This window comes from Labrus bergylta, chromosome 2 (assembly GCF_963930695.1).
Source record: "Labrus bergylta chromosome 2, fLabBer1.1, whole genome shotgun sequence".
NCBI lineage: Eukaryota > Metazoa > Chordata > Actinopteri > Labriformes > Labridae > Labrus > Labrus bergylta.
Genome location: NC_089196.1, coordinates 25,733,406 through 25,755,764, shown reverse-complemented (window position 1 = coordinate 25,755,764; position 22,359 = coordinate 25,733,406). Strand labels below are relative to the sequence as shown.

Sequence of the window (22,359 nt, the reverse complement as noted above, 5' to 3'; positions counted from 1 at the left end):
ATGCGCTGATTGGCCGGTCAAGTTTAATCCTCCAATCACAAAACAGTTTATTGATTCTACTTCCCCACAACACATCAACAGTTTCATAAACAACCCCAGCGAGAGGACAGACAGATAAAGCAAAAGCGGGGTGGACACGCAAAACAGACCCCCCCCCAAAAAAAACACATCCTCCTGGTTGCCCTGGAAACACCATGAGCAGGATTGTCGGAGCCCTGCGGCGCACGTTTGGGATAGTACGTGACCACGTCGGCACAGATACTCTGGGGAATAAATATTACATCATCCCAGAGCAGAAAACATGGACAGGTAAGTGAATCCTCTTGAATTCATCTCAGTCCGCATGCCTTAGACAGTAAACAGTAAAGATAGCTTTTAAAACTGCGTTAAAGCTCATTCTGTCCCGAACAACCAAATGTTTGGAGAAGCTGTGACTCATATCACCATGACAACGTTATCTTACGGTCCCATTCGTGTTTAAATGGCAACATGCATCATCTCTGATTACACAACATATCTGTAGATGTTGTCATAAAGCTGATTTCTTCTGGAAATACCACATTGCTATGAATTTGACTTTCCTTTACCCTTGCAGTGTATTAATCCTACCACTAGATGGCGCACCAAGCTCAATAGGAACATTCCCTTTTAATCTGTAAAACGATTCACATCCTCTTTTAATAATATAGGTGCTGTTATGACAGCTCCAGCAGCCTTTCAAGACTAGAGAGTACTCCACTGTTACGTGTCTGTGATAAGGATTTTAGAAAGAGGTCATACAGCTCTACTGAGACATGGCAGCGCCACAGAGTGTTAGTCCTCAAGCCAAGCAGTAGACCTGTGTCATCAGGCTAATCCGTGGTTGGATGCCAATGATGTCCTTCACACTGTCACAGACTGTTCCCACGCCAAGGATGTGCTCCTCAAGATTAAATGCTAGGGCTTAATAAAAAAAAACTCTGCTGCACTAGTCGGCCCTACAAAGGCAAAAGACCTTAACTCGCCAGAGTGTAGAACTGAGATAACTGACTTTAAAGTCTTTTTGTTGTCCAGCCAAATGAGTTGCAGGCAGAATATTGGAAATGTGGCAATTCTTTGTCTTTTTAATCAGGTTATTAATGTACATACAAATCTTGAGGTCAAACATGACCTTTGACCCTTTATTTGGAAGTTAAGGTACTCCGCCGTTGCGTTGCCTGTACAATAATAAGGCGTCATGCCGAGGCAAAAGGCTGTAACTTCCATTTGATCGCTCCCGTGGTTGCTGATCACTATATTAAATCAGTATATGATAATAATGATAACATATACATGTTACAATGGCACAATTAAGTGCTTGATGACAGATAGTAAAACAAAGGCATAACACCTTAACTCCACGGCAGTGAAACAGTAACTTCACTTTGATCCGCAGCAAAACAAAGGCAGAAGACCTTAACTCAGTTTGAGCATTCCTGAATGCTGCAGTTCAAAGACCCTGATGAGTGAAGTTACTGGACTCTGCCTTGTTTTCTCGAGGGCTTTTGGAAGTTATGGCAAATACAACCTACTATTTTCTCAAACAAAACAACACAATTGACTCAAGATATTTGTCCACATGATAAAGCACATCTGTAATTGAAGTTACTGCCTTTTGCCTTTGTAGGGCAGTAGTGTTGTCTAATTTATAGGGTGCATAGGACAGGATTGTAACGACTACATTTAGAAATGGGAATGAGGATTGGTGGAATTCTGGCATTCATGGTTTTTATTAGTTTGAGAAAAAGATAATTCCAGCTTTAGGGAAGTTGTTTTGTAGCAGAAAAATTACACATCAGACTGCAGCAGTGATTTTGTAATCATTTTACAGCCATTATGTTTTTCTAGATTTAATTTAGGACTCTGTGTGCCTTTATTTTTTTAGGGGACAGGAGAGTGGCCATAGTGGGAAATTGGGAGGAGAGAGTGGACGATGATATGCAGGAAAGAGGCTGAGGGTCAGATTTGAACCAGGACTACAGCCCCTGTACATGAGGAGTGCGATAAAACTGCTAGGCCAACCGGCACCCCACAAGAAAAAACACAAACCATAATGTAAAGGATATTGCACCCAAGTCATACCCCATGACCTTTTGATGAGTTACATTACCTATTACTGACCCATTGGAGACTACCATAACCCAAACAGCGTTGCCACCTTAAACAGACCCGGGCTCTGTTTATGCAAGCTTGCAGGTATTGCCAGCATTGATATTACTTCTACTCTAGTAGTTGTAATGTCACAACAACAATGCCACACTGTGGAAATTTCCAGTGATTATGTGTCCCACCCTGCCGGCACATGAACTTTCTGGCCTGCATTGTCTAAGCGTAGACAGACTCATTGGCATGTCCTCATTTATAAGGCTATACTTAACCTGCTTCCATCACACTTGTGCAATTGTATTCATGTGAAAAGTCCTGGAAGCCACAGTCTTCGCTCTGCAGCCCAGTCACAAAACTTATTGTTGTTCCCAAAGTGTTTTCTTGAAATTTGGGAAAATGAGTTTCAGGTTTGCTGCTCCGGCAGCCTGGAATCTCCTGCAGGATGATCTGTGTCATGGGGGAGCTGGTTTCTTTAAATCTTTTTAAAAGTAGATTGAAGGTGTTGGAGGACGATGCTTCAGGTTGTAGATGCTGAGAGTAATGACATAATGCTCTGTGACTCAAGACATGCTGAATGAAGAATTGAGGTTTCTCCTGGTTAAATACATTTTAAATAATAAAAAAAACAACTTGTTTCAGGCATAAACACAATGCACAGAGTGTTCAGAAGTCATGGCTTTCCTTGTTTAACTCATTAGCAGAACCTTACTTTCCCCGTTTCTATACCACCATTAATCATCACCTGTTCGGGTCCTTCTCAGACTATATAGGCCATGGGTCAGGTCAGAGGTCAGAGGTCAAAGAGCACAATATCTGACTGTTCCAGACACGATGCTTCTGGTCTACCAGCCTTGAACTGTTGGTTTATAAGTAACTAAGGCTAAGTGTTACACTTAAGGGTTGTCACAGTGACAGAATTTTAAACTGAGATATGATACACAAATATAAAACAATATCAATACCTGTTTCAATGCCACAGCAAAACAAATAGAAGTCCCATGTACCTGATTATGGGTATTTTATTGTTTCTTTATGTGTGTTAAGAATTGGAAGCAAAATCCTGCACCCTGTCTAAACTGCTCATTAAAACACATGGCATCAAAAAGAATCCATCGTATTATACCTTGGGAAATCTTTCAGAATTTCGAGTCCTGAGCAGAGTTTACGCCCATCCGTGATGCTGCATTTGTCTAATCCTATTAACACACGTGTGTGTTTGTCTCCCTCTCTTGGTTCACTAAGATACAGCTTAGATAAGTCTTTCTCCTAGAATAGGTCTCATAGTTATCATACAGAGGTACTTTCCCCAGACGCTGTTTTAGTGTTTTGCTGCAGAGGGACCATCTCAGGCTGCTCTCTCTCTCTCTCTCTCTCACTCTCTCTCACTCTCTCTCTCTGATTGAACTTGACTTTGTGCTTCACCTTTTTTTTTTCTCAGCAGTTTGCGAGGAAACTTGCGCCCACCTCATATTTATAATTCATTACAAGGCAGCTCCTCCACCCCTGGCTGTCAGACTATTCAAATGAGACATCACGGAGGCCCATTTTCCAGCACGCTACAGGCTACCACGGTCACTGTCCAATCACAATGACTGACACTGTGGAGAGGCCAGTTGGCCTGCATGTGGAAGAACTGGTTCTGAACAAACGCGCTGATGAACTCCTCACAGGCATTGCACACATTAAGACTCATATAACAAACAGATCGAAATATATGGCACACATATTTGCCTCTTTTCTTTTTGCCACACACCCTGTCCAGCCTTGTGGAAATAAAGCAGATGCATTATTCAGTCCATATGTCTTGCTAAAGCGGGCTCGTTTTGATCTTAAACTGATAGGCCAAGCGTGGGCTCAGGGCCTCAAGGCATGGACCGCAGGGCTTTCCACTGCGGCACATGAGTAGATGTTGAAGTAGGTGAGGAGTCTCTCTCTCTCTCTCTTTCTCTACTTTGCCTACTTCTTGTATTCATTTGTCCATCCCTCGTGTTCACTCAATCCCTCTCTACCTTTATCCATGCTTTGCTGCTCCCATTTTCTACCTCTCTCAATCTGTTAACTTTCAAAAAACTGGGGCGTAAGCAATTCTGCGTGCGGTTGGCTATTTATGAAGACGTTAATGGTCGCTAAAACGGAGAAAGAGAAGGAAGCATTTTTTATTTTTTTTTATGGGAAACTGTCCTGTTGGATCTCAACAACTGCCCAGATTTCTCCTTAGGTTGACCTCTTTATTTGCCTCAAGTTAGTCCTCCCCCCCCCTCCTCCTCCTCCTCCTCCTCTTCATTGCTGCCTCTTGATTTTCCTCCTTTGAAGCCAGGCCAGTGAAGATTTCTATTCACAACACTCGAGTATAGTTCAGCAGTGCGGAGGGCTAGACCCAGCAGAGAGCTCTCTATCCCCCTCTTCTCAGATGTTTCTGCACATCAAAACAGGGGGGGAAAAAAAGGGGCCAGAGTCTGAAGTACACGCCTAGAGAGGGAGAGTTTCTGTCTCTGGTTTTAGAAAAGGTCCAGCTAAAGAGGGCCTAGTGTATGCTGCTTCCCCATAGAGAGAACTCTGCTATAGGCTGTGGAGGCCCAGTGATTGTTGTCTGTGGCTGGACTACAAGAGAAAGCCACTGGCAATCTGGCCACTGGTCTTTAGAAGGTCCATAGAGCTGAATAGAGAATCTATACTCTCCTCTCTTTCTGTGTGCGTCTGTCCCCCAGGCCCCGGCTCTGCCTCACGCTGCATGGGGCGCCGTGTCATGCTGCCCGGATGAAAGCAAAGCATTCTGCGGATGGGCTCATTCGTCTTCGGCAGCGGGCCTGCAGCTTTGACGCCTGCCTTCCCTCCCTTTATTTAGGAAGAGAGGCGCGCTGACATTATCGGCCGCTGCAGGCACATTTGAAAATAATTGCCTGTATGATTGCTATTTTTCTTACCTCTTTGAGGAGGTGTTGCCTTTGTCTTGGAATCAATGGCTGCTCAATACTGGACAGGGGAAAGGCAGTTTCCTTTCATGTCTCGCTTAAAAGGATGTATTTTTAGCGCTATTCATTTTAGCAGTGTGTGCCATGCAGTTTTAATCTATTGGTCCTCTCTGCTGCGTGGAGAATGGAAGGGATTCAGAGGGTCTTCAGAGGTGCGCCACACTGTTGCAGGGAAAAAGATGCATTGACTTGTCGTCCTATCACTATCCCTCTCTCTCTCTTTGTCTATTATTTATTTGATTCCCCGGCACTGTTCTATGAAGTGAAAAACTGAAAAGGCCTCAGTTCTGCTATTTCAGGATGGGCGACTCTGGGGACTCAGGGGAGGAGGTGTGTGTGTGCTTTTTTACTACTTTGTGTATTTGTGGTTGTGTTCGTGTGTTTGCGTAATCACGCACTGTGTGTGTGTGTGTGTGTGTGTGTGTGTGTGTGTGTGTGTGTGTGTGTGTGTGTGTGTGCGTGCACGCATTTTCATCTTCTTTGTTTAAAAAAAAAAAAAGAAGAGAGATTGTGTGTTTTCTCTCCACTTCATGCCCAAACACACTTAACACAACAACAGATGGCTGTGTGTCATCAGAGCGTTGATTCAAGCCGCATATTTCCATGGAAAGAGTCGCAGCGGAGAGAGACGAGGGTCCAAATGGCTGTTTATTCTGCCACAAGTCATCCCCTGGGTGTGATGAAGGAAGGTCTATCCTACAGTAGGACACTAAGTCAGTGCTCACCGTGGAAGCGCTTTGTCCAGAGCTGCTCCACTAAATCATGTTAATTGATCAGCAGCTTTGCAATGCATGGGGTTTAAATGAAGGTTGTTTAATCATTATAGGGAAACCAAGTGGGTTTTAACTCATCTCGCTGTACACTGGTTGCCAAGTGTGTATTTATTTGTGCACGGGGTGGAACATCATGGAGTGGCTTAACTACTTCATTAAAAAGGCATTTGAAAAGATGGATGCTGAAAATGAGGAGCGGGCACATTTATATCTTATAGTACAACATTAGAAATGGGCCTAGCTCCAATGTTGGTGCTTGGCATTCGTAGGTCTATTAGACACTACCCTACTATAAACCAGTGTCTGAATCTATTTCAGACTCCACCTGTCTCACAACCTAAACATTGTTTATATAGACCTAGGTGAGGGAATTAAAGGGTAACTCACAATCCGATTTGATACACATATTACCCTTGTACTCTCCTTCATGTCATTAGCGCCCACATGAGGAGTCATGTAGTTATGACACCATGAGTCAAACTAGCAGGGGAATCCGTTCAGACGTTCATATTTCCTTTAATCAGAACATCCATATATCGGCACCAGCGATTTGTATCACACAAGTCAGGGCGTGAATATTTTTCTGTATCTATATTTATTTGTTCTCACCCATATGTATGATATTATTTCTACAATCTGCGAGGTAATGCCTAAAGTAAAGCTTGTAAAATTTGTCTGAAACCCTTTTCCCCATTTGGTCCGCTTGTGACGCACTGTCCAATCACGCCTCTCTCTGGTCAGATGGCCAGCGAGATGTTTTGACACCTTCGGGCTCCTTGTCAGTCAGAAACTCACCCAGAAAGACTGACAGACAGACGGACACGCGGACGGACGTCTCCTGGAGCCCGCAGCTGCTTATTCAATTCAGAATATTTTAATAAAGCAGACAGGCAGAGAGAGAAATAAGGCTAGGAGGAGTTAAGTGAGGAGAGATAAGGCAGAGGGAGGTGGGAAATAGTAGAAGGTGGGGTATGGAAAGTGAGTGACAAAGAACAAGGGGGGTGCTGACATGGTGGGGTGAAATTATAGAGCAGGGGGGGGGGGGGGGTAAGAATGGAGAGAGTGAAAGTGAAAGGACGGTTTTTGACAGAAAGAGGGTGAAATGAGTGGGTGGAACAGGCAGACAGATAGAGGGGGCGAGAGAGAAGGTGGAGGTAGGTTAATGGAGGAAGGGAGTAAGGAAGTAGGGGAAGAGGAAGGGGGTTGGATGAGAGTGATGGGGGTGAATAGAAAGGGGTGGACAGCTCGGTGTATGGACATCACACACATGAGCCGGAGGAGGAGGAGGAGGAGGGTGTCCACAGCGCTTCACAGCCTCACAAAGGACGCTGACTTCCTGGCTCGACATGGTCCTTTTTTCTGTAACCCATCGGGCAGGGAAGAGACTTCAAGAGGATGGGTGGTCCCTAAGTGGAAGTGGGCTAAAGTATCCCTTCCACCCTCGAGTGCACCGGGGTTTAGTTAAAGGCAACACACAGGGGAAATCAGAGTTTTCTTTCCAGCATGTTATTACTTTTGTATGAATTATTCTCCTCTGTTCTGCAGTGAGTCGCTCGAGCCTCAGCGGGATCGACAGCAACAGGGACAAACAGAATGAGGGCTGAATAAAAAATAAGCGAACTGCAGCAGCAGAAGCAGGCCTACTTTAGCCCTAAGCTCCTCCTCTCACCAGAACCGAATGCAAAACAACGGCTGGCCTTTTCCCTCTGAACCTCATCCCGCGTCACTATAGGCTCAGGGCTAATGGGTAACCATGGTTACAGTCCTCACACATCCCCTCCATTTTTTTATTTTTCATTCAAGGGATTGGAGTAACGGAGAGAAGGAGAGTGTGACTGTGTTGTTACCTGGTTGCCCTTGTATCACTGATGCTTATCGGATCACTCCATCTTCATATAGCTGTCCATTACCGTGCACGTCTCTGTCCCTCCATCCCTCTCCTGCACAGAGCTCAGCTGGAGCGGTACAAACCAGACTCAATCCCCGATCAGAAAGACTGAGAAAGCAGCTCTTTCTGCTGTCTATGGAGAGGGACAGCAACAGTGTTCTCTTACTATGGTTGCTGACAGATTCGGCATTTTTGAGAATAATATCAATACAGATTTCACAGGAGTAAGTTTCCTGATTACCAGGGGCGGGACAAAATATAAATATGATAATATACTGTTATCCTGGCTCTTGTGATACAATTGTCAAGGTGCTGGTGCTAAATAATGATTCCCTACTAATTTGAACCACCGAGTCAATACTTCCAATCACATCGCAGTGATTTAATACATTTATCCTGCACTTCACCTTTTAAGTGACATTTTCTATTCTTCAGCTAAACGGTTATCCAGATGCATTATTATACGATTGTCTCGCTATGTATCAATTATTGCAGAATCCTTGTATCGTGATGTTTAAGTTACCATGGTATCCTATCCTATAGGAGTTTATTTTATACTGTCAATCAGTTCAAGTAAGGTCTGCTCAGCTGAGATGCTTTATGACATGTTCAGAGTCTTTCAATTTAAAAAACATTATCAAATATAAAAACTCGATTGTTGTAAAGGTGCCATGGAGGAGCTGTAGAGTTGCGCAGGTATGTGCAAGATGGCAGTGCCTCAAAATAACACACAGTGTGCAGTGTTAACAGATACAATGTATTAATGGGCGCTACACACTGGTAGAACAGCCATCATTTTAAGGCGAGTATTGTTTCTGTAATACTTATTAAAAAGGAGTCTTTATCAGAAAAATACATCCTGATGGACGTATTTAAATCTGTCGGTCCTCTCACTTGTAATGGAAAATGTAAAGTGAAATTGGTGTTTCGGGCTTGTTGAAGATGATGTATGTCCACCAGTTGAAGACGGATGCATGGAGCTCATTCTGTTTCGTATTGTGGTTGTTTCTTTTTCGGGGTTTCCACACCTGCATGTTGCCATTCTAGGTGTGTTCTCCTTCCCCTGACATCTGTGTCTGTAATCAAAGACGGAGTGCTGGAGAAAAAGCACACCGCTAGAGAGACGGCCTGAAACACCTGGAATGACATTGCAGAGGTGAAAAACCTCTCAGGTCGCCCCCAGCAGTACTCACCTGGGAGCTGATGTGTGAAGTTGGGGGTTTAGTGTGTGTGTGTGTGTGTGTGTGTGTGTGTGTGTGTGTGTGTGTGTGTGTGTGTGTGTGTGTGTGTGTGTGTGTATGGGGGGGGGGTGTTGAAGCAGGTGATGGAGTTTAGCAGGGTGTGTTCAGGGTTCAAAGAGCAGCCCTCAGAGCGCATCACGTCTTATTCTAACGAACGGGAAGGATAGGCGTTCCTGCCGTTTGATTGGCTCCCCATCTGGCTGCCAAGGCAACCCCTCACCCGTCCTTCCTCCCTGTCTCCTCCCTCACTCACTCACTCCCTCCCTTCCTTCCTTCCTTCCTTCCTCCCTCCCCTCCTCCCTTCCTCCCCCTCTCCGGTTCCACAGCTAGGCTCACAGATGAGTCGCGCTCAGACAGGTGAGATGGCTCATGAATATTTATGTGGTGGGATTTCATTCCTCCTGCCTCTGGCCCCTCCCCCCTCTCCAACGCTGTGCTGCGTTTGTCCTTCACGGTAAGAGGCAGCGTCCTCGCTCCTGTCCCTCAGGTTAATCTGCCTACTCTCTAGTCTGTGTGTGTGTGTGTGTGTGTATGTGTGTGTTTGTATGTGTGTGTCTGTGTGTGTGTCTGAGTGTGTTTGACTGGTAAGTAGGTTTCCCCCTAGTGAGTGATGAGAAGGCAGACCTGTCACGAGGGGGCCCACTGAGATCGAGAGCTCCTAACACCTTTCATACCCCCCCTCCTCTCTCGCTCTCTCGCTCTCTCTTGCAGAGTTTATATGTGTGAAGCTGAGAGAAAGCTTGTGCTCAGTTTGATGACTTATCTACATCTCGGATCCTAAAATAAAAACGATATAAATCCAATAGGTGCATCTTCATGTGTTTTGACACATTTGTTATATAAGGCAAACTGGAACTCTAGAAAGTTGTCATGACATAGTTCATTGTTTTCATAATTGTCAGGACCTAAATGGTTCATTGGAAAGTTACTGAATATCATATGTCATATTTATTTCATTTGAATTCAACCCGCCTGTTTTTTGTTTGTCTGTTTGTTTCCATCTCCCGCTCCAAGCTTATAAATCTCATATGAGAAGTTTTTTTAAAGCTGGATATGAAACAAACTAAAATGAATACTGATGCCTCTGTATGACCGGCAATCAGAGACAAGATTGATCATCCCTATATATTGATTTCTAATGTCTAGAGCAGCTGCTGCCAGAGAATCCGCCCTTTGTTGACACTATGAATGATAGGAGGAGATTTGTTCTTGAGAAAGTTCTTTCAAGAAAACTAATTTTGTTTTTCTAGAGGGTAAAAAGACAAACCTCGTTACAGTTGACTCCTGGTGGACTGGTCGTGTTTTTCCATCTTTTTTAAGACTGAATTGGTCATAAAATGATGTTAAAACAAACTTTATTTGTTTGAATGTTTAGTTTGGCTGTTTGCTGTAGGAGAACAGTCTCTGTTAAAAAAATAAAGAATCTATAAATTGATTAATGTCAGGAATTGTAAATTAAAAGTGGCACCTTGAGGTGAGAAGTCACATGATAGGCTGTAATTCCCTTTTTCCAAATGTCTTCAAGTAATGTAAATCTTAAATTAGCCTATAGTCATTTGATAGCAGTTTCTTTAAGGTAACCTGACAGACTTTTTGATTAAGTTTTATACTTGTACTGTATATAGCCTTGGCCTGTATGCGTTTCTTTTCTGCAGTTGTCCCAGATCAGAGATTACCAAGAGAGCGAGATCCACCCCAATCAAATCTCCTCCCAACGTGTATGTGGTGGGAGGATCAGCCGTGTTTCATAAATATATGTACATACTGTATTTGTTATTCAAATCCAAGGATAAAAAAAAAAAACCCTGTGGTGGATGGGTTTTAGTCATGCTGCAAAAAGCAACAAGACAAGGGGAGAGCCATGTTTCTGTGACAGAGAGTGGAGAGCGCAGAGAAAGAGAGAAAGTGGGCGCCCCTCTTTATGCTTATTAGCTCGGCATTAGCTCGTAGCTAAGCACATCGCTTGTGGGGAACTGTATCATAATTGTACCATTTCAGTCTGCTGCTGCTGCCACCCACACCCAATGCAAATATGGATAGGATCTGTTTATAATTAGCATACCTGTTAAATGTATTTGCTAGTATTGCCTGGAGAACACAGCCTTTTGTTTGCTGGCAGTTGTTTTTGTTCTGCTATCATCATGGGGCTGTTCCAGGAAAGGGTTTCTCAGAAGACATTTTAAAGCATACATAAAAACAAAGTGGAGCTCATAGGAATGTGTTTCACTCTTTGCATGGCGGAGAAGGTGAAAGGCAAAGCAGTGTTTTTGTCAGACCTGGATATTAGAGAACTTGCGCTGTGAGGCCCTTTAGTAACAATCTAGTGGGAGCCAAAGCAGAAGCAAAGCAATGCTAGCCTAATTAGCTGACCTGATTACTTATAGAGGCTGGATAAAGTATGGACAAGAATCATCCTCTTATGGCTTCATCACAGAACAGCACATGGCATCAAAGATTTTGTCTTCATTAGTTTGAGTTAAAGAAAAGCGGATGAAAAGAATCTCTGTTAATGATCAATAGTATCAAAAAGTATCGAAGCTCTAAAAAAAATTCAGGTCTTCATTCATATTTAAAGCCCAAATGTGCTGCGAGAGATAACAGGAAACACTGTCCAAATTGCACAAATACGTTAACGTGGCCAAGGTATATAAACTCCTGCAAACTCCTGCACACCAGCAGCACTTTACCTCCATTTTTGGAAATTCAAAACAAGAAATTACCTAATATTGGTTACCTAATTGTGTTGCCATGGTATCAAAGCAGGGAATGATATCATTGCATTTTTACCAGAATCGAATCTAAGTATGAAAATCTGTCACCTTGACAAGCCCAAAACAGAAACTCCCAAGCAAAGCCGCATCACAGCCTCCCTTTACACACACTACTTGAGTGCCATCCTTCATCCGTCACTGTGTGCCACAGCTATCTGTTATGGCTGAAGTAAACATTAAGGCCATCAGTCTGCTCTGTGCATGGAGGTGGTTGCCTCCATTTGTCCGTGTCCAGTCAGCTGCGGAGAAACGGTGATGGAATCCTGACAGATTGTCTGTGTTTTGGAGCGTGTTGTTTTCCTTGCCCGTCCATTTTTCTCCTCCTAGCCATGTTTGCCACGCATCATCACTCTCTCTCTCTCTCTCTCTCTCTCTCCTTCTCTCTGCTTCTCCCCCCCCCCCTTGCTTGCCTCATCATTTCTCAGAGGAATGTGAGCGATGGGTGGACATCCGGTTACCTGCGAGGACAAACTGTAGAAACACAGTACTTGTTATTACACCAAATGAAGCTCCACACAAAGACACATCACAACTGGATAATTTAATTCTCCTGCTCTCTCTTATTCTCTCTTCATCCCCCCCCCCCCCCCCCCCCCCCCCCCCACCACCACCTCCTTCCCCACCTCCCCTACCTCTGTCTCCATGTCATTGTACGCCAGCCAAACTTGTCTAATCAGCAGATTCGACCAAAAATAATTGGCGATGGCCTTGCTGCTAGCGCGCGTCGTGCTGTATACAGATAGGCAAAGGAGCACTTAATATTCCAAGCAGCTCGTGCCTCTCCTGTTCTCTGTGATATCTGACCTCTTTTGTCTCCTGCTCGGCTTGATGTTGATTTTGGAGGGCATTGTTAGCCCGAGCGCTGTGATTGGAAGAGGGGTTGTCGGCGAGGGGGGCTGTGGTTGGTTGGGTTAAAGTAGGAGGCTGATTTGCATAAAGGCTTAGCCCAGATTTGGAGCCACTCAGCGAGATCTGAGGAGAAGGGCCCGAGGGCCACGAGGTAATCATCCATGGCCTGTCACAGTGCTGTCATCCCTCTGTGTATTTGTGTTTCTGTCTGTCTGTCTGTCTGTTTCTGTGTGTCTGTGGAGGAGCGGGAGTGTGTTGTGTCTGCAGCTTTGTGTTTGTTTGCATTTTGTGTGCATCATTGTGGAGAATCTCATTCATACCCCACCCCCCCCCTTCTTCTTCTTCTTCTCTTTATGGTTTTCCAGGAAGACTGGTCCGAGCCAAGCGGATGGTAGAGGCAGCCAATCCTACAGAATTTGAATACACAGAAGGCAACATACCGATGGAGTGGGACGGTAAGTCTGGACTGCAGCATCGCTGGTACAAACCTTCACCATCACTATTAGGGATAAGTGACAATGTTAACATAAGAGCTCCCAAGTGAAGTACACAAAGTGCTGCACACATAAGATGGAATAACAAATTCATGGCAGCATCTATTGGGGCCTAGTCTAATCCATTGATTTTCTCTGCTTTTTTTTTCATACCACAAGATGGGGGTGGGGGAAAAGCGTATTCATGAGTTTATCAAAGACGCCTTCTGCTGGTGTTATACAACCGTACCATAAAATAGTGTTTCGAATTTCTTACAACTGGATACAAACTGTTCCCTCTGTCTCAGACTGGCTTTATCCACCTTAAACCCCTCATCCTGCTTCGCCCCATCCCTCATGCATTTTCATCAGGATGCAAATAAGAAAGGGATAAAAGAGGCCCAGAATCCCTGCGCTAGCTGGAGGAAGAGTTAGAAAATCTCTCTCTCTCTCTCTCTCTCCCTCCCTCGTTCCCTTTAACCTGCTCTGCTGTGCAGCCAGCTCAGCCAAAATAGAGCTCCTTAAAGAGAGAAAGAAAAAAAAAAAAGACAGAGAAAGATGACAGACAGACACAGCTCTCCTCAGGAGGAGGAAAGAGGGACAGAGGTAGTGATGGGAAATGACAGTGTGTGTGCTTTCAAATTCAAAGATCAGAGCCGATCCACTCTCTCTCTGCTGAGACTCGGCGCTCAGCGGCCCTGCTCTGCTTCCACTAAAGCACTATCAGTGTTTTGAGTTTATATTGTGCAGAACTAGTTTTACCGTTCTGCAATAGTTTCTTTTCTAAGTAGAATGAAGCAGAACAAAGTAAATAAACCCTGGATACTACCTCCCAGCTAGCTTGAGTACCCGCTGATGCTATAGCTGCAGCCTGTACATATGACTGCAGGTTTTGTTTGTGCCGTGTGTGTTTGTGTGGGTGTACTCACTCTCCTTTTCTCTCCTCCTCTCTCTAACTCCTCCAGCTTGGATCCGAGGCAGACGGAAAGAGCCCCCCTCGATCGAGGTACGTCCTCCTCCTCCTCCTCCTCCTCCGCTTCTTACCCACAGCCTCCCTGCTGTGCTGATGGTTGGGCTCTGGGGGACTGGTTACAAGGGAGGGAAAGAAGCAAAGATGGAGAGAGAAAGTGCTTTGATTTGTTTTATCTTACAGTTGCAAACTGAATCCAGGAACTTTGGGGGACAGGTGTTAAAATAAACAGCAGCTGAAGTGCATTGATGGCGAGACGGAGAGCAAAGACAAGCCTCTGAACGAGCGGCTCATTGACACCATGTCCTAGTTTACTGTCTTTTTTTTTCCCCCCAGCATCTCAACTTTTTGTGTTTTATTTCTGGCACTCTCCAAGAAGGGGACGGTGAAGGAGTGCAGTTTTTTTTTTCCCCCTCGTGCACCTCTCCCTAGGTTTATTGCTCTTTAAATGTGAGAATGCTGGAAATTATTTGGCGGGCGAAATGTGGGTCTATAGGAAATCCCTTGGAAGGCCAATACCCAGGCCCTCTTTCTATCTCTCTGTGTCCTCTCTCCTGCCAGTGGCCAATGCCATCCCCTGCCTCCGCTGCCAGAACATTCTCTTCCAATTTTCTGCCTCGCGTCTGCCCAATAGCTGCCATCGACAGCTGGACAGTGTTGATGTGGCCAAGGCTTCACTCCCAGCACATTACCCTACCCCTTGTCACGCTCCCTCTCTTCCCAGTCCAAGCCGACATAAATTGATTGGATTAAATCCTGTCATTAACAGGCTGGAAAAGCAGCTCAGTATGTTTGTCTCCCTCCCCAAAGCGGGGCTTTTTGGCCACGGCTCTCCCCGTCTCTTTTCCAGTCCTTCAGTCCTGCCAAAACACGACAGCATAATGCCCAGTCCTGCCTTCTTTTTCTGCTTTCCCAAGCTAGGGAGAGGCTAACATCACTGGACACTCGCTGTGGCTCAAGTGGGTAACTGTTCCACTGGTGGACCGTGTTCAGGTTGTAATTGTTTCCATGAGCTGAAACGATTTGTTTATACTGCGAATGTCCTCCTGTCATGTTAGCTTACCAATCCGTCCCAAGCACTACATTTTTTTAACCTGGGTTTATTAGCCCAGTATAGGTGAGCTGAACACGCTCGCGCAGCGCTAGTAAATGCCCGACTTCATCCTCGGCGGCTTCTCACATTTGTTCCTGGAAGCCACCCAGTGCAACTTCACGTGTCTTGCTTCTTAGGACTTCTGAGCAGTCGTCTCTCTTTGCCTTGCCTTCAGACAAAACACAGACAGTTTATTATTGTCCGCATTAATCACGAGGTACGTTTTTGTAGGACTGTTTGTGGGTTCCACGAAATAATCCTGGAGTCTCACTCCATTTTCTTAAATCTCAAGCAAACAGACACTCTGACATTTCCATCACCACACATACCGTAGTGGATAATGTCCATAAATGGTCCTTCTTTTCTCAAGTAGTTTTTGTTCTAATGTATTTCATATCTACAATTTGGAGGTTAAAATACACACACCAAACTAATGGCACATAAACCACAGAATAAAAATTCATATTGCAGACTGCAGCGTGGATTATCAAGGTTTTTAAAAGAATGTAATTCTTCTGACTAAAGGTCTAAGAAAGATGTTTCAGGCTTTGGTGTCCTCACAGAAGTCTTTGGTATTCTTTCTTGCCAGAAACAGACAGAAACACAAGTGGCTCTTTTCAGTTTGTCTGGTTTTATGTGGTTGGTGGTTTGGAGACTTTTTTTTTTGCATCTATGAACCGGGGGGGGGGGATTGAAGTGACAGTGGATTGCTTGTCCAGTAAGATGTCTCCTTAATAACTGTGGAGTATCTTTTGGCGCCATCAAACATGAAACAAACACAAGCCAGCCTCAGTAGGTATAAGGACAGTCACTGACTCATTATGGACAAGTGTTTTTTTTTTTTATCCATTAACTGGGAAATCTGATTCTAACTTGTATCTGAGGACACTTCATGCAGACACAACAGTTATGATAAGAAAATGGTATAAATAGAGGAGCATGTTTGACAAGTATGTTTGAATATCAGTGGATTCATGTCGTATATTTCCTCCTGGTTTTCAATCATTCTTTAACATGCATGACCATAAAATATAAGAGATATACTACATGTCATAACCTCTACAGAATGCCTTGAACATGCGTCTCTCTTTTCCCCCCTGTGTGTTTCACAGGAGCTGCTGAAGAACGAGACATACAGGGAGCAGATTAAAGTGAAAGCAAAGGAGTTGGAGGAGCGAGATCTGGCTCTGCTTGCTAAAGAGTACGAGGAGGGTCTGGTGGCGACTCCTGCAAAGACTTTAGCCACAGGCCACGCAGCCAGCAGCAACTTCGGCAAGCAGGAGATCAGCGAGGAACCCACCAGCACTGCGAACGAGTTCCAGCCTGGATCCTGGATGCCCAATCCCAAGAAATAGACGGAGACATCCTAATGCACTGAGACTGCTGTAAAAATGTAATACAATAAAAGAACCTCAGCAAGAAATGCTTTCAACGTGAAACTGATATTCACTCTTAAGTTTGGACTTTAAAATGTAATACTTCAAACATCTTTATGTTTAATGCAATTTTAGTCAAAAAAAAACACAAACTGGATTCTGAGAAACCACCAAAGTTTGATCTACTCAAATCTGACTGAGTAGTCAAATGACCTGACACTATACCTTTCACATTTATTTTAACATATTCATTTCATTGTAAGAATGGATACACAAGTTGAGATAGTTCTGTCCCCTCTGTGTATAAAAGCACAAAAATGACCTCTCATCCTGAGGCCAACTTTAAGTGAATGCCATGATATACTGTTATTAGAAAGTTATTTTTGTGTGTTTTTGTAGGGGCTTTTTATGCCTTTATTTTAGAGACAGGACAGTGTATAGAGTCAGAAACCAGAGAGAGAGAGAGAGAGAGAGAGTGGGGAATGACATGCCACATATCAGACCTTAACCTGGACTCACGCTCTCAAGGACTGAAGCCTCTGTACATCAGGAGTGTGCACCAACCATCGCCCCAGGAAAAGGTTTTTTTTTAATAAAGCAGAGAAACACTGAAATGGTTGTTCTTCCAGTATTGTTTGTACATCGACTTTGAATTCAGTTTACTATCTTAAAGGGATATTGCAAAAGATAATTCTGAATGAATCATGACCATTTTCGTGGTGTAATGATGATTTGTCAGTCGGGAAAGAAATGAAGACAGAAATACAAAATGTTTAAATTGAAGCTGATCAGAGGAAGAGAAATCCAGTATGAGATTATAACTACAGGCAAATGAAACATGTACCGGTAGTTATACCAAATAACGTAACAGCAGGTTATTTGACATTGCAAAGATGAAAAGCGTGACTTCTTTGGATAGCCCGTCGCACAAAAAAAAGTTTCTATCTGTATGTTAAGATGACTGTTAACACTAAAATGAAGTCAGAAATCAGCCAAGGCCTGAGGATGCTCCCATGTGACTTTAAATACAGTTTGTAGTTTCCATTCCTCACTGCTGCTTGTAAATCACCTGTCATTCGAATGGATGATGTTACTGCTTGTTGAGTCGCAGAACAAAGTTCTTTCACTTGAGATTAGAGAGCATGTTTGTCACAGAGTTTCTAAAAAAAAAAGTTCATCACTGTTAGATCCTCGCTTAACGAGCAGCATGAAGCCGGATCCTGCAGTCTCACTTCTCTGTGTGATTTTCTAAATGTTCACAAGAGATTACAATACCCTGAAAAGCGGATCATTAATATATTTCAAGAGGAAGAAAAGGGAAGTTATGTTTAGAAACATCAGCAAACCTACCTGCCTGTACGTGTAACAATGTGTTTTACGTTTAACTGATTTGCTTTAAAACGTGATTAGGTTATGCTAACGAATAAAAGAAAAGAATCCATCCATTAATAATACTGCTTTGTCCTGTTCTGGATTGAGGGGAGGGGCTAGAGCCCATCCCAGCTGCCATAGAGCGAGAGGCGGGGTACACCCTGGACTGTTCGCCATTCAACCAGCAACACTCACATTCACACCTACAAGCAATTTTTTTTGTCATCAATTAACCTGATGAGCATGTCTATGGACTGTGGGAGGAGGGAACCCACGCTTACACAGGGAGAACAGTGATGCTCCTGTCCGACAGGGATTCAAACCAGAACCAGGATCCTCCTCGCTGTGAGGCGACAGCGCTAACCGCTGCACCACTGCACAGCACAAGAAAAAAAAATCTCCGGACATAACTAAATTCACTTGTCAGACTCACACCCTTATTTTTGCAGTTACGCTCATGCAAATGTTGCTGCTCCAGAGCCACGCTTCACTTGGAGCAATTTGAAGAGATTAGTTTTCTTCTCCTCTGAGATAAATCCTCTGTCCATCTCATATTGAAAGCCTAAACACATGTGCCCTGGTTAAAATATAATAAAACATGAGGGGAGGAATACCTTGTATGTGAGCTGAATTTAAAGCATTTGCAATACGTTTTCCAGCCCAAGATAAAATCCACAAACAGGAAATTGAATTTTCTTATCAAGCATGAAAACTTTATTTATTAGAAAGTATTTTGGATATCTGCAAGTAACTTAGATAAATTTCCAGTATGCTCATTACACGGTCAATTCAGCAGAACATGGATGCTAACAATGGAATGCAAGGTGTTGCAGCAGCTGTGCAATATTATCCGCAGAGCTCTGTATAAAAACGTTATACAGATGACCACTGTGCTCTTGCTGACCATAGTCCCATCGGGACGAGCCTCCTCCAGGCAGCACTGTCTGCCTCAGCACTGTTAGGCCTGTGGGGCCAGTGTCCCTCCTCCCACCCCAGACATGATGCAGAGTGGCCCTTTGCTGACAGTAGGGCTGGGACAAAGAAGGGCACCGTGTCATTATTTGGAACAAGGAGGGCTGTGAGCATGGTGGTCTCTCCTGTTTTATTTATATGCCCTCATTCTGCCCTCACAGGCTCAGTCTTTCTTGGTCCTCTTGGCCTTGGCTATGTTTTCCTGACGTTTCTGCTTTTTCTTCTGTTCCCGGTCGCGTGCCTCAATCATCTTGGCGAGCTTCCAGGACAGCAGTGCACTGGCAATGAAGAGGGGTGTGAGTGCCAGGATGACAGTGGTTAGGAAACCGTAGGGGTCTTTCGCAGCCCACTCCACCACGTACTCTGCCCATGCCCGCGCGTCAATCATCCTGGTCAGCAGCGATGAGTCTTGATAAAACCCTAAGAGAGGGTACAAGGAGAGAAAGCAGTGAATGGCCGGAGCTGTGGGACATACAACAACAACTAAAGGACCCTATTTAAATAATGAAAGATACCATGAATTGAATCTACTTTTATAGTGTATGCAATTTCTTTATCTCCCTGGTCAAACTGTCTACAGTCATTGAGTGCATACTCTGAAAAAAACTATCAAGAAATTGATTCCATCAGTTTTGAAAGTTGTTTTATTGATACTTTCATTGTTTCCTCAATAACAAATACCAAAAATGTCAGGCTTGGTTACTCTTGGGTTGGGTTCTTGTGTTGCCTGGGTTCTTATCATGGTTCTTGTGATGGTCGGGTTATATATGTCTGTTGGGTGTCGTGCACTTTGGGTTCTTTTCTGTTGAATTGTATTTAATTATTTTTAGTATTTCGCATTTGTTATGTTCTTGCTGATGTTTATGTTCTTCTGTGTTTGGTTTAGTTTGTTTTTGTTTTTGCTGTTTGTCAAAGCACTTTGTAAACCTGTGTTTTTAAAAGGTGCTATATAAATAAAGTTATTATTATTATTCTCTATTTCATCGATTCAAATACCGAAAATGCGTTTATTGATTAATTATGAGAAAAGAGAAGCTGGCAGAGTTACAAATGACACTACACACCAAAAATGACTTCTAGACGTATAGACTTGAATCAGATGTAACCTCAATGTCTTATCAGCAATACCTAAAGTAAAAGTTACAGTATCACCTCACAGTGATGCAACTATTGAACTTCCCTCTGGATCGATAAAGTATCTATCAATCTAACTAAATGTAACGATTTGCCAATCCCAACTTGAAGGGCCATTTGATGGCATAATAATAACTTTATTTATATAGCACCTTTTAAAAACACAGGTTCACAAAGTGCTTTGACAAACAAGAACAAAGCAAACTAACAAGAACATTAACAACAGCAAGAACATAACAAATGCAAAATACTAAAAATAATTAAATACAATTCAACAGAAAAGTACTCATAGTGCACGATACACAACCAGACATATATAACCCGACCATCACAAGAACCATGATAAGAACCCAACAACACGAGCTGAGACCAAGAGGAACCAAAGATTTTTTTTAAAAAGATGTAAGAAACTAAAAGAGCTAAAAGCAAAATAAATAAAAAGATAACAGCAATAAGAAGGTAAGAGCAGTAAAAGAAATAGAAACAAGTGGTTAAAGGATCACAAAAAAACAATAATATTAATAAAAATAAAAAAGTAAATATAAATATGAAACATAAACAGACTAAGTAAGATAAGAAATCACCAAGTTAAAACATAAGGAGTTATGTTAAGATAAGAGCATAAAATAAAGGAACAGTAAGAAGTAAAAGAAGATAAAAATAGTCAAAGCAGGATCATAAACAGGTGTGTCGATGGGTCTACTATCTTTACTGTATTTATTTTTATATATCCTACAGTCCTCTCCTATTTAGAGGAGTCATTATCAGCTGTTCTCTGTCACCACTGTGTCAAAAAACCACCACATCGTTATAATAATCAATCATCGATCACTACTGAACAGCACGTCGAGTGATTGTAGTCACATTAACACCTCGTAAAACAAACAAAGCTGTAACATTAACTATGATTATTAACTTTAATCATAAAGGGCGTTACAAATGTCTACAGGTTATCACAGTTATACGCAGTGGATTAATACTCATGGCAAATCTAATGATCGGTTGTGTTTTATGAAGCCTCTACATCTTAAAGATTCCTGTTCGAGGCTCTGGACCCTCCCGCTGCTAGCATCCGTTAGCTACACACGAGAGATAAAACCATTACAAACACTCGACTGCGATCACAGCCCAGTTTAAATCAGCAGAAACTGATTGAATATGTTCATACACACAATCTGTCCCTCTGATAAGACGTGTATTTCAAAGTCGTCGCTGAAACACTCGTGTTTGTTTATCCCACCGTTAGCAGAGCGAGCTAACGTCAAACCGGCCTAACTTTGCGGAACCACGGCATCAAGCGAAACATCCGACACAACGAGGCAAATTCATCCAACAAAAAAAGAACGATTTCATATTTAAACGATAGATTTTAATTTAAATTGTGTTAAAAATGAGTTAAGCACGAAGAAAAACTTACACAAGCGCAGGGATTTAATCAATATCCACGATAAACTCCAGATCCTCCCTTGTTCCAGGAAGTGTAATTGGTGTGGTCGCTACTTACCGCTTGCTCGTGATTGGCTATGACGCAATCCGTACAGACATGGGAAATGTAGTCCATTGGCCTTTAAAACGGATTTAGTTACCAACAACCAGTCCGTATTAAAGATAAAGATAAAGATAAACTTTATTGGGGAAGGGGAAATTTGTGCATTACAGCAGCTCCAGAAAACAGGGGACGGGAATATACTTATAAAAAATAAAAATAGAAGTTAAAAACAGATCAAACATATTTACATCATTTAAATTAAAAAAGGCTCTGCCAACATATTGACTCAGATAACTTCGTGATAAAAACCAGTAATATACTCATAAACAGCCTTTCTTTCTTTCTCTCTGCTGAACAATGGATGAAAGCAAAAGCATCCTGCAAAATACGTTTGTAGTCTTTCATTTTTTATTGTAAAAGATTTTGTATGGCTGTGAACATGTGGCATAATGTAAAAAAAAAAAAAGGTTGCTGGGTGGGGGGGGGGGGGGGGGTAGTGAAAGAATGAAAGCCTTTAGATTGTATTTTATTCAAACTGCAGAATTTAAAATGATAACTTTTGTAAGTAAATTCATATATTGTTTTAATTAAAAATAGATTGTAAAAATAAGGTTCCTCAAGGAGCGAATTGATTGGTTTAAATGAATATGCTTTTAAAAAAAAAATGTTTATTGGGTAATTTAAAAGTAGCTTGAAATACTAGCTGTGGATTGACCATACAAAAAACTCCTTGTAATACACAACACAGTCCACTCTGTCACTGAGTAGACTCAGATGACATTGCAGAAACTTTTGATTATGCGCAGAACTTCTGTGTCTAAAGCATTATGCAAACAGGGCAATAACTGTGTTTAAAATGGCCC

General features: G+C 42.9%; 2 protein-coding genes across 2 annotated transcripts; one reads left to right on the top strand and one right to left on the bottom strand.

Annotated features, from left to right (window-relative positions):
- The first annotated feature begins 55 nt into the window (after positions 1-55).
- ndufaf2 (NADH:ubiquinone oxidoreductase complex assembly factor 2) lies at positions 56-17,144 on the top strand. Its single transcript, XM_020648340.3, has 4 exons — positions 56-309; positions 12,984-13,073; positions 14,057-14,097; positions 16,267-17,144. Exons 1-4 carry the CDS (start codon positions 195-197, stop codon positions 16,507-16,509), a joined length of 489 nt encoding a protein of 162 aa, XP_020503996.1. The 5' UTR covers positions 56-194; the 3' UTR covers positions 16,510-17,144.
- Positions 17,145-18,587: 1,443 nt separating this feature from the next.
- smim15 (small integral membrane protein 15) lies at positions 18,588-21,548 on the bottom strand. Its single transcript, XM_020648341.3, has 2 exons — positions 21,425-21,548; positions 18,588-19,293 (listed from the first exon to the last, which is right to left on the bottom strand). Exon 2 carries the CDS (start codon positions 19,259-19,261, stop codon positions 19,037-19,039), a length of 225 nt encoding a protein of 74 aa, XP_020503997.1. The 5' UTR covers positions 19,262-19,293; positions 21,425-21,548; the 3' UTR covers positions 18,588-19,036.
- Positions 21,549-22,359: the final 811 nt, after the last annotated feature.